The following is a 13,102-nucleotide window of genomic DNA, read 5'->3' on the forward strand; positions in this document are numbered from 1 at the left end:
TGGAGTTAGGTGGCTGTAGACAGCACTGTGTGGACCTTCCTCAGTTCATAGGCTACAAGGTGATGCAACTAGGTTGGGAATATAAAATGAAGCAGTGCCTACATTCTGTGGAAAGCAAACAAGGATTTAAGTGTTTTGCTTTATGAAATTCTGACTAACATACCTTAATTGAGCAAAATTCAAGAACAAGGATAGTTACTGGGATACAAGCCAAACTAACAGGATTAGGTACACAGTTCACGAGGGCCAAGTTGCAATACTATATCAGCTGCAATACTTCAGAGGCAGGCTTTAATGAAATCAAATATTAAGTACAGACTTTGAGTAGTCCCAGTCATAACAGCATAACTGTTTGTGCCATCATTGTAAGAGTCACCACCCAAACCATCTTCACACAAATATAAGGTTGGGATGAACTGTGTTTTGAAGGCAAGAAAGAGTTTTTCATCACTGGGGATTCTGTAATTGTCAGATCTAGAGGCTCCTACCAAAGGTGAAGTGGAGGAAGTTCTACTATAGAGCCCTCTCCAACACTGGTAGAAATATAGCTCATCTGCAAACTGAGAAAAAGCTACGGACTTGAAGGTTACCTGAGAATATCCCTTGTGTTAAAGTACCCTTGCAACAGATGGGAGAGAATAGTGCAGGCCACAGTGATCCTGGAGTTACTGATTTCAGGATCATTGAAGAGGAAAATGAGCTTGGGCACCATTTGCACCTGGTGAGCAATTGCAGCATTCTGACATCCATCTCTGTAAAAAAGCACAGAGACTATTAAAAGCTTTTACTGGAAATAACAAAATTTGCTGGGTTTCAGCTAAAAGATTCTCAGGTTGCACTGATACTTTGCACCTTTGGCTTCTAATGTTGGTGTGGCAACATTTCAAACTGTCAGACAAATTGAATATGTGTCAGCAAAGGAGATCTGAAGACTTCTCTGTGTGTTCTCTACCCTTCCTATATGTCCTCTCCCCCGGAAACTGCTGCATTTCAACAAGTTCAAAGAAAATAACATTATTGAATTTTCAAGCAGTGAGTTGGTGGTAATAAATGCTATTCCTGTAAAACTCAGCAAGGGACACCAGACAGCTCTGTAAAGAACCTTCTGGTACCAAAAAGAAGCAATCTAATGCTGTGATCTATTTTACTCCTCTGCCATGCTCTGTCTCTTCAGATATATTTAACTCTACTACAGTTGATTAACAAAGTATATTGTTATAAAAAAAGTCTTCCTGGCTTGTGTTTTGGTTTTAAACACAACTTCAATTATACTTTTATTATTTCATATTCATTTCTAACATTCAGATATCCCCCCTGCCCAGTAGACGTTTAAACTTCCATGGTACAGCAGTGGTTCCATGTAAACCAGGTCACCAGATAGCTTTTCCCAATCTGGCCCATCATCACCTCAGGGACTGATTAAATCACTAAATCCAGCCTTGAAAAAGCAATATAAAAATTATTAACTGCCAGAGTCCACTGATTCCAGCTAGGATTGGACCCTTCATATTGATCTCACAGTTCCAGCTTCAGGTTACAGGTGAACTTGTCCCACGTTTCTGATTCAAACACTAGCTTGTATACCTGGAGGACTGCAAGATCTCCACAAGATGCGAAAAAAGAGCAAGGTCAAGATTTTCTGGTGCTTTCATCCAAAGCTGAAAGAAAAAGGAAAGCAGATGTTCTGCTGTTCTGCTGAGCAGAGAGGACAGTAACTTGTGGCAGAGAAACAGTTACAAGTAGTTCAGGAAGCGTAACATCATAAACTCTCGGTTGTTTCTGCAACGACAAACTGCAGGCACTGGGAAATCCCTGCCAGTGTGAGGAATGGCTGCTCCTGAGCTAGCCCTGAGGAGCAGGCCCTCAGGGACTGTAAGAAAACTTCAGAAATTGCACTAGGGAAGAGTGGGGAGCCATGGTGACAGAGAACCTGCCATTCCAGGAGCTACCACCTCCCCAGGTGAGCCTCAGTGTGGAAAATCACCACACACCACCCCATCCCAAATACTGGGTCCAGGAGGTGCTGTGAACAAACCAAACTTCATACTATAAAGCCACCTGTAGTACAGCCAAACTCACAAAGCCACATCAAGAGTTTTACCTCGAAGTTGCAGAGAACATACTGGAATGCACTATAGTTCTTGATGACTGAAGACTCAAAGCCAAGCTCAGCTGTACCCACTAGGGAGAACATTAACTGTAAAATCCTGTTGTTTAACAGCTGTGTCTTACTCTTCAATAGATACGCCAGCAACTGAAAATAAAGACTTAGTAAGTATCTGCTGAGTATAAATCTGTTTATAAACTAATATACAACACTTTAATTCAAGACAAATACACAGTTTACTTGGCTGTAGTAGTCATGCATGCATACATCTTACATAAGCATCATGAAGAAAGTAAAGATTTCAGTCCAGGCATAAAATCTTGTGCAGTAGGTGAAAAGGTAAGTTTTTGAAGGAATTTGACAACTCTGTGGCATTGAAGAGAAGCAAAATGCATGCCGTACTATGTTGAATGGAATTTACAAAAAGTAACATACAAATATAATTGTAAATAACTACAGTAAGTTCTCTACGCTGTTCTTCATGGGTATATTCTTAGTTGCTTGCAAATGGTATTAATTAAAAAAAAAAATTCATATTGACCTCTTCAAATAAAAGGCATGTGTGAAACATTGCCAGTTTCTCAAATTAGTTTATCTTTGATCATGAAACGAATTCCTGATACACTGAGAAAAACCTGAAAAACGTTCAGAAAGCCACTACTCTTTGATTAGGTTGGGAGGAATAGATACTCATTTGAAAATACATATGAAGGCATGTTTATTAGTTGGCTGTTTGGAAAAAAGTTTCAGACATCCAAACAAAGAGCAAAACCACTCCATCACAACATGGTGATCTGTCAGGTTAGCACAAAGTCAAAAGGAACAGCTCATACACAATCTAAAGGCTGGCATTCACCTACAAGAAAGGATTGGGCAAGCAATATTGAAGTATGAATCAGGATCAGTTTATGAAGTATTCACAAATTGGGAAAATGGAAACTTTATAATAAATCATTCATGAAACCCTACTGTTATGAGTCTTGTTTGGAACCATCTCTGTTAAAGAGCCTTCTCTGTTCTATAAGACTCTGTTTAGCCCACACAGCATAAAGTAAATGATACTGAACTGAAACTTCACACCTGAGCCTTAAGCCATCCAATATTACATACATAATACTTAAATAAAAACAAACTCTTCAGTCTGAACAGCTTTGAGGTTGAGAGATTTTAGGGATTTTAGGAATTTAGGAAAGACCTAATCAACAAAATCCAGACAGCACTTATTTATATCAGCACAATTCCTAATACACAGTGAAGACTGAGCCACAGGAATTCACTGTCAGCCTGCACTGGGCAGTCTGTGAAGAGGAATCTTAGGCTGGATGAGCCAAGAGGAGGACGCAGACCTGTCTGAGAAGTAGTCTCTCGTGGGAGGGATCAAGTATGTTAGTAAAATGTGAAGGGTGGGTCACTCACAAATCTGCTGCACTGGTTTATTTAGTTTATTAGTTCACATCTCACCAAGAAGCACCTGTTCTCACCTTTCCATCAGCATATAATGCTGTTAGAGAGATTCCAAGCACAGAATTTAGAGCACTATCCTGTAACACCCTCACAAAGATCTCATCACTTATAAAGTTACAAGCATAAGTGCTAATAACCAGGATATGTTTGGTTCATTGACATTGATAGGTTTTGGGGTAAAGTTTTCCAAGTGAAAGACTATAACTAGTATGAATGAACAAGGGTATCTACCTGGTATCCATGCATGTGCCTCATCAATTTTTCACTCATTGGGCTGCTGTTCAGGATAGAGTTCAGAACTTTGACAGCTGCATACATAGTGTGGTCATCACGGGCCATAGCAATGAGACCCAGGAGAATGGCAGGGCCTCCAATAAAGTTCAGGCTAGTAGTGGCTGGAGAGGACTGGAACACTCTTACCCCTAGAAAATTACAGTGTTACTCTACCAGAAAGTTACACGGAATAAATCTGTTCTTTGACAGAGGAGAGGCCCAACTCTTAAAAAATATGAAACATTAAGGCATAGTGCATTTACCATATTGGCCAACAGCAACTGACCCAATAGTCCGCAAGGAACCAGAGAGATGTCCAGCAATATTTTTAGCTAGGAATACTGGAGATGAATTGTCCCGAGAGTTAATCCCAATCTAAAACAGTAAGAAAACCCATGGTAATATGGGGGAGACAAAAAGTAACAAACAGAACCTCTAATAATTTAGATTATTTTATTACTTTTAGACTATGAAAACCATTTTTTTTCCCTTAAATGTTGATTGTTAGGACAAACATTCACCACCTAAAATATCCCGCAACTGCATTACTTTGACATGTCAGTATCATTGGCCATAAAGCTAGAATAGCATGTGAAAGGTCACTGTGAAGGCATTAAGATACCACAGACTGAAACAAATTATCATTAGACCTGCAAACTGTGCCTTCTGTTGCTGTTTCAAGCAAAGTTTTTAACACTGTCTCATTGTCCAATCTACTCCTCTCCACAGATGAAAACAAAACAGTGGGTATAATGGAGTTATGAAATGAGAAGCTGGGGAAAAAATAAATCACTGAAGATCCACAACTAACAAAGTCACAAATTTTGCTGTAGGAAATCAAACAGAAACAAGAAAAAGTGTGTTTAAGACAAATGAGGGAAATTTGTGACCTCTTTGGCAATCAGCCGGCCATCCACTTCATTGTAGGAGCTCTTTATATCTTGGACCGTAGTGAGAGATGAGCACACGGCATTGATTCCAAAAGAAATCTTCTCTTCTGCCACCAGAGGTGTAGGATTATGATCACTGTACTGATCCTCACCTAAAACAAGAAAAAGTATAAATCTCTGAAGGAACTTCACACGCTCAACATATGATACATGAGAGAGGCAGATGAAAAATAACCAGAGGAAATGAAAGTTTAGATAGGAATTTGATTTTGACTCAACTATAATCAGAAAAAAGCCCTCACCCTTTGCAACACAGTCCATAGGAGCTTGCCACTGTAAGCACCAATAGGAGATGTGCTTGGCTTGTCTCCTCTGGTTACTGCTTTGTGTAGATCCTACATCCTCTCCCAGTATCTCATGAAGCTCAGAAAAGTACAGAATAAACTTTCCTCTGTCCACACAATACAAACAAACTTTCTGGGCAGAGAAAACATTTCAGAGGCCTTCCATGTTACTGGGAGCTTTCTCAGGGGTACTAGGAGCAAGGATTAATGTGGAAGCAAAAAGGACAAAGGCAAAAGTTCAGAGCTGCTAACCCACAACATATAAGAAGCCTCTAAAAGGTACCAGGTTCAGCAGTTTAATGATAGAAATTCTCACATGCTTTTATTTAAAGATTTTTCTATTCCTGCTTGCATTTGGAAAAAAACTATGTGTACCTTTTTTAAAAAAAAGAAAAAGTATATTTTTGACTATTTTATAGACTGTGAAAACAGTTGATTTATGAAAATGTTTACTAATCCTGTTGAAAAAGCCCTTATAGGCAAAAAGCATTAGCATGTATTCCACATGAAGATTAACTTGAAGTAAATGCCCCAAGACCGTGTCACCTATTTCCCTTCCAGTAGGACACAAACTTACGGCTAAGCCTCTGCACAGCTGCTGCTGATTAGGGAGTAGGAAGGAGATACTGGTGAGATGGGACACAACACCACTGCAACAATTCAAACTGCTGTTTGCAACAAGGTCATAAATCCATTTTAAGGAATAAACCATAATATTTGTGGGGTTTGTGCTGAAATTTTAAAAGTAAAAATTGCCATTAGAAAAGTTTCTTTTTTGCGTGTTTTGGTGGAATAGGGAGATATTAGGTAACAGTTCCCTTCCCTGAGCTCCCCCCACCCCGCCCACCCCAAAAAGAAAGAAATAGGGAAGAAATATATCTTTCCACAATTATGAAATTACATCTTGTATAACACCCCATGATTTCCCTGCATCAGGGCATCACTGGAGTCAGATGGCTACAATCCATGATTAGTTGGTAGTAAAGCGCAGCTGGGAAGACCAGTTAGTAGAGAACAAGCACCCCAGACTTCAGAAAGACTCAACACTTCAACAAACCTCCTGACTTCTGTTGGTAACATTTTTACTGTAGGCCTGTATTTTGATATAATTTCTCTTTCAACAACCCCTTCTCATGCTTTACTTGGAGTTTTTTTTAGTCTAGATAGATGGCATTCTGAAGGAGTATTTTCAGCCAGTCTTTTCACTTCGCTTTAGGCTGGAGCATTACCAGCTGAGATTATTCTGCTCTTTTCAAATGGGAGACGACCATCCCCATTTTACCCCAAGCTGTAGTACAGAGGTGAATGAACAGTAATCAATAACTGAAATGTTTTGTCTGCCTGTTTAATAATTGAAGCTAACAGTACACTTTAGTTAAAAAGCCTCTTCATTAAATGGAATGTAACTTACTCCCCTACCCCTCTCTCCCCTGTGCTCTCCCCTACTCTGCAGACATCTGCAATTAAAGATGATGCTTCTTTTTCTGACTTTTTTTCTGTAGCACCATAAATGTAGAACACCTCAGTCAAAGCTGCTGCTTTAATGTTTGTCCAACAGAAATTGCAATCTTCCATCTCCTCAAGGACATGTTATCCCTCTTCACTCTCCAGCTCCCTCTGCTGCTTGATTCCTGCCCTTCTCTTTCTGCCCATTTTACCGTATGGTAGAAGATTCTCATCGTATCTTACTACACTCAGTAATGCAGAGTTCCAGGCTTTTAAAGCAAGCTCTAGGCACAGTTGGAATACTAATAATAGATTATAAGAACAAAAAGAGCATTGCCCTGACAAATAGTGGTGGATATGAGAATTATCACATACCTTGAAGCTGTACTGCTTGGAAATTGCTAAAATACTGTGGGCCAAGCTTATTAATCACCTCCATTGCTTCCACAGAGATGGCTTCTTCAAACAAGTATGTAGGGCCAAGGCGCCAGGTCAAGGAGGACATCTGTTTCCAAATTTGAGGAGTAGCTATGTATCCATAGACATCAATAAAGGAAGAGGGTTCCATGGAAATACAGCTACCTGGTAAGGGCTGGAGATACTGCATCTGCAACAGAAGAAGAATTCATTAAGGGGACAGAATACACTTGGGGTCCCTCACTGTTTTGACCCTGCAAGATATGCCTGCCACCTCTTTCCTCAATGGAGTCTTACTCAGCTGTGCAACACAATTACCAACTGCTGTTTAGAAACTGGATTTTCAGAAGCATCACAGACATAAGCATTTTACAAAGTTCAAGCCTACTTTTTGTTTAAAAAGCACAGTCAAAATCATTTCAAGTACTGGCAAAGAAATCCTCTCTCGAGCACAGACTTATTTTTCCTGTTCTAAGCTTCATAACTCAGACTGTGACTTTTAATATAGAAAGCCAGGTTACAGATCACACTTTGTACTAGGCACCTAGATAATAAACAGGTTTTGAAGAATATAGGGTATCAAGGTGCATCAGTTAGCTTCAGTCAAAGCAACATAGTTTAAGAAATTGCACCATTCATTTTTGGTATCAAAATAAGGATTGTGCCTCCTAAATTAAGTCTATTATTCCATTTATATGTGGAAAGCTCTAACAGGAAGTAGATGGATTTTTTTTCATAGGGAGAAACTATACTGTACTTCAGGGCTTAGCTCTGCCTTTAACAATTTGCTGTTAAGATGGGACTCCTAGTGTTTACAGATCTCTGACTACTGAAGTTAGAAGACAGGGGTGGTCAATATTAGTATGTAGGACTTGATACTTGAGTGAACAAATAGGCTTGATGCAATACAGTAACCCCCACCCCCCAGCTCCACAACCCCAAAATAGCTTTTGGTATTGTTAACAACCGTTGTGCAATTCTAATTTCTTACACAATCTTTTCTTCACTGTAGACATTAAGACAAAGGCTTGCATCATGTCAGAGACCCCAGCACTGGGACAACCTTTTATTTACTAAAGGCTTGTTTTATTTATTATGAGCTGTTTCACTGTATGTTAAACACAGTTGCTGTGAATTCTTTAATCAATTGCAATGCTTAGGCCTAGTTTTATTGATGACTTTCAGTCTCATTTGAAGGAAAGCAAATGAAATTAAATTTTCATTCTTGAAATGGATATAGGTCCCAAAAGGCATTTAGAAGACAGATCATTTTTCTCAAGTATGGGAAAGAGAATATTTGGAATTAAACAGGTTGTTTTTACAAGGGAAATATAAACACAGAAGTTAGCTTCATGTGTGTTGAGATTGATTTGAAATATGGGAACAAGAAAGAAGAGACCAAGGTTACAAGTCTCAATTAATAAAAGGATACTATTCAAAAACAAAACCAGAAAACCACCACACCAACCAGACCTGCAACATACATAGCCTGCATTTTCAACATTACCAGCCTGGAGCATTCAAATTCCAAAAATCAAATCTCAGAAATAATTTGAGATTAGGTTCAAAACTAGAAGCATGATGATAATAACAAACTACAGGCTCTTCTCATTTATCCTGTAGGTTATGAACACTTCGGGTACATTTGCATTGCTTTCTTATGGTATCTTGTGCAACCTCAGATATCCACTATTTCAGAACTGACTCCTATGCAACAAGAAGATGACAAGAAGTGGTACATTAGGGGAAATACTAGCTACGCCAACATTTGCGATGAACTCTTGCGTAGATATTAATGAAATTTACAAATTTCTCCTAACTGAAACACTTCTTTCATTTCCATTAACTCAAAAAAAAGAAGTATTTTAATTCAAGAGCTATCTTACACATTGAACAACTAACCTGGAGGAACATCGATCTGTTCCTGAGTGCCTAGCGTGACAATGGGGAAAAAGGCCACTGACTCATCAACTGATTGTTCAATGGGTGTAAGAGGAAGAGGACAGCTTGAAACATGCCCATGTAAGATGCTTGAGGAAATTCCATCCATCTTAGGATTCCTGTAAAGAGCTGGCCAGTCACAGAAGCTCTTTTCTCAACAACCTTACTGCTTTTTCAGGCCTTTATTGAACAATGGAGGCTTCCTACATAACCTATTGCCTTTGCAGGTTTCAGCCTAAGCTCAAAGCACCGTCAGTGTAGGGTTCTCTGTTCACACCTGAATGTGATGTACCTTTTATAGCTGACAACTTCTGAAAATCTTGGGTGTAAACTGAGAGATCCTCAAAATCACTAGTCAGTTCAGAAGATTTTGGCCTAAGGGTAGAAGTGAATTTCATCAACATAACCCTGAGCTACCTGCATACTAGGTAACCGCAACTCTCATATGAGCATCACCACTGAAAATTACCCTGGTTATCTGCATGCTGAGGGGAGAGGAACTAGTTCCAAGCATCAGTATAAACCAATAACATACTTCTCAGGAGCAGCACAAATACAGCTTGGTTTGTATGGATTTCTGACTCTACTCATGCACAGTGCAGAGTGGCAGATGTTATATATGCAGATCACCGTGCTTTGAGTCTCTTAGGTTAATACTGAGAAGCCATGGTACGTGCATGGGGAGATGAAAATAAAAGCAATGAAAGACAAATGTCTGGCACAAGATCTATCAAACAGCCTTTACCTTTGCAGAGCCAAGCATCTGACCATTTATATAAGCTGACACAATGCAGTTCTTCTTTGCTTCCTTAGCAACTGTCACTGTGAGATGATGCCACTGGCCAGTGACCATCAGCTTGCCGCAGCCAAACTGGACTTGCCCTGGAAATTGGGAGGGATTTAAGACCTCATCCTCAGGTTCCATGATATCTGTAGGAGTAAAAACAAGGGGAAGTAAACAAAGTCTCTCACTTTCCCCTGCCTCTGGAACACAGCTATAAAGTGTGACACAAAGAACATGACTCTCTGTAGGTATACAGTGATTTGGTGCTATTCTGTTCAAGGTTTTTAAAACCTTCCCTGAAGATCTATTATCAGGATCTGAGACTTGCACAACTCTCAAGATTCTTCCAGCATACGATGTGCTGTACTCCCAAATAACACCTACCTCAATGCTGCAAAGCTAGACTGAACTAGGACAAAGCCAACATATTCTCTAAGAGGAGAACCCCTCAGGATATTCACCGAGTTAGCTGACACAGAAAAAAAATTCCTAGTGAATTCATGAGATGATAAACCTCTGTACATTAATTTGTAGTTTTTAGGAAAAGAAGTAAGCTGGGATTTTTAACATCATCTAAGAGAACTGGAGCACTCACACAATGTCAGCTGTGCATGAAAAAACCCAGCTACTATTCCCACTCTATTCCCAAACCTCTGCAATGTTCAATCACATTCACATTTGAAGTGTCTACTGTATTCAATAAGGAGAAAGGGATAAATGTCAACAAGGAAAACAGATTAATAGGCTGGCATGGTAGAAAACATCCTAAGAGTGAGGAAAAGTAATGTGCTGTTTGATTAGGAAGGTAGATCACTCCCAAACTCCTCAGTCCTACTCTCCAAACTTGCCTACTGCCACACAGAACAGGCAGGGATCAGCTGGTTTAAATCCAGTTCCCACAACTGCACACAACCACATAACTGACATTCAAAAGTCTTCCTTGGAATATCTGTAATTTTTATTATGTACTGCATGCCATAGAATAATTCTCAATGCCTACGGCAAACCTAAAACTGAAATATGACCAAGAATTACAATCACAACAGGATGACAGAAGGGAAATGAAGAGATAAAGAAGTCTCACTAATGTTCTGGGTACTTATAAGAAGACAAAATTTGTTCATGAAAAATTCCATATAATCAGAGAATACAGCACTGCAGCTTAACTGAGAAGAGCCTTACCAAGTGGCTGAAATTCCACTTCTTCTGTGGAAATGACCAAAGAAAGATCCTGTGGGAAGAAGCTTACTGAAAAGCAAACAAATTCTTGTTCTGTTCTTGACATATGCCTCACAACCGTGAGGAAACGGACTGGGTGATTGTTGTGCACCAAACCAAACTTGCTAACCAGAAACCAGCATGAGAGCGTCAGGCCACTTGAGGGAGGGAACATTCTGGTTCCTGTAGGCAGGAAACAAAAAGGCAGTAAGGAAGCTGGTTTCCCTGTGCAGACATTAGCAACCTGCTTTCTGTTTCATCTGTAGCCCAAACCATGTAAGAACCAATATTAGAATACGAGGTTTAATTTCTGTTCTGTTCTATTAGATTTCACTGCCTATCTTCAATATCATACAGATTGCATATGTGAGTGTGTACATATGTATAAATGACCTAAAATTAACTGATGAGAAATGACTACTAGATCTCTATACCACAGAGCTCATCAGTTGGGAAGCACTGAGCCAGAAACAAGTTTTCTCAAAGTTCACAAAATTCAGGAAGCAAAAGCTACAGCCATTTCACAGTTCACTCATAGATTTTTATCTATAAGAGAACCTCATTTCATGTTAAGTGACAGTTTCTATTCCTTCTGGGAAAGGTAACCCAGAAATCTCATGACTTCTACTTGTTAAGACTGTTGTTTTCAGCAGTTTGCTTTGAATTTGTACCGCTAATGTTAATGTTAAAGCATCACACTATTAAGCTGCGTCTGGTACTGTATTTTGGTGAGCAGTCTGAGTTATACAGCTCAGAGCTGGACTGGGATACAGACAGAAGTGTGTTGAAATACACAGCTTATTTGCTGCCATTTCTTACACATGTTGAATGCTTTAAGTGGTGCTGAAAAGTCAGTGCCTTCAGGAAGCTGTAAATGAGTCAGAGTGCTTACCCATGCCAATTCCTCCTGAGACAGATTGCTCTGCACTGGGTCCCATGACAGTGGCCAAGGTAGGGAGGTATAAACACCTACAAAAGCAAGAAGGCACCCATCCATCAGAAACATAAAATTATCCCTGAAGGTCACCAGTGACTTAATAATGCAGCATCACAGTAGCAAGCCAGAGCTTAGGCTATCAGCAATAAGACAGTAACAAAATTGTTTGGCAACATTGCTGCAAGGAAGGCAGTGATAGGACACAAGGACTGACTAAGATGGAGAGCGTTGGTTGCTGTGTCCAGAATAAGGGCTTGGAGTCTGCAGAGCAGCTAAACAGGAAACCAACAGCAGCAATACCCGTATCCTTCCATGGACATGTCAAACTCCACAAAAGATGGAGCCAAAGCAGTACTGCGGAGCTGGAAGTTTCGAGGTGACGTCATGGAGATGAGACTCATTGCAGTCTGGAGTGCCAATGCAGATCCCTTAGACACCCAAGCACAGCTGCTGACAGGCACAGCTGTCTGAGGATCGGTTTTATTGTCCACCATGTCCTCTTTTGAACCTACAAGATCAACACAGTGCCTAACCAAATCAGTGTCTGCAATACCTTTTCAGCCACAGGCTTTGCCCATATTCATCACTGCTAAGAACAGATCTGCATGCTCTTCAAATAACACATCCTCAGCAGCCTGCAGAAATACTCAGCAATACACAAAAATATTGCACTGAAGGAATTTCAAAATGGGAGGCTGACAGGAGACATGAGCTTACACAAGCCATATTTTCTCCCCACACATCTTTAGGTAGCTCCAAACTTCAGCTCTAGTTCCTGACCCATTGCTTCCACTTTTCTTATACACAGAACATTCTGTGGTTATATATTCTGCCATAACAGAATAGTTAGAACTAACACATGGGAGAGGATCTAAAGAATGACTTCAAAGAACATAAGACCCAAATTTGTACCATTCTGTACCAGGTGTCCCATAGGCACGAGAACAGTTTAAGTGCCAAATACTACTACTGTAGCCTTTCACCTGCAAAATATGTTAGAACAGAGAAAGGACTTGGATAGAAAATCACCTGTATAAGCAAGACAGACTACCAGGGTATCCTAAGAATTACAAAAAGCAATGTTCTTTATTTACATATTTATTCTAGTTCTAGCTATAAACCACAGGGAAAATATGCTGCAAACCCAGGAAACACTCCCCTTGTTTTGTGGAATATGATTAGTATTTTTATAGATCATTCCCATGTCTGATGCAGCCAAGTCTGAGTCTATATCAGCATCTGGCTTGAGCACATGTATTATAATTTGATCTCTACTCATCA

General features: G+C 39.8%; 1 protein-coding gene across 3 annotated transcripts in view; it reads right to left on the reverse strand.

Annotated features, from left to right (window-relative positions):
* The window catches only part of WDFY4 (WDFY family member 4), a 144,536-nt gene that overhangs the window by 92,943 nt on the left and 38,491 nt on the right, over positions 1-13,102 (reverse strand). For 2 of the 3 annotated variants that reach the window (XM_040606886.1, XM_040606885.1), the window contains exons 16-26: positions 12,122-12,329; positions 11,777-11,853; positions 10,849-11,067; positions 9,628-9,812; positions 6,900-7,131; positions 4,735-4,886; positions 4,108-4,219; positions 3,803-3,993; positions 2,102-2,254; positions 1,585-1,658; positions 591-752 (exon numbers count right to left, since the gene is read on the reverse strand). In XM_040606886.1, the coding sequence (XP_040462820.1) occupies positions 591-752; positions 1,585-1,658; positions 2,102-2,254; positions 3,803-3,993; positions 4,108-4,219; positions 4,735-4,886; positions 6,900-7,131; positions 9,628-9,812; positions 10,849-11,067; positions 11,777-11,853; positions 12,122-12,329 (1,765 nt within the window). Of the gene's footprint in view, positions 1-590; positions 753-1,584; positions 1,659-2,101; positions 2,255-3,802; positions 3,994-4,107; positions 4,220-4,734; positions 4,887-6,899; positions 7,132-9,627; positions 9,813-10,848; positions 11,068-11,776; positions 11,854-12,121; positions 12,330-13,102 lie in introns of those variants that run through there. The other variant, XM_040606887.1, reaches the window with a different exon arrangement.

Source organism: Falco naumanni, chromosome 9, assembly GCF_017639655.2.
Source record: "Falco naumanni isolate bFalNau1 chromosome 9, bFalNau1.pat, whole genome shotgun sequence".
Classification (NCBI taxonomy): Eukaryota; Metazoa; Chordata; class Aves; order Falconiformes; family Falconidae; genus Falco; species Falco naumanni.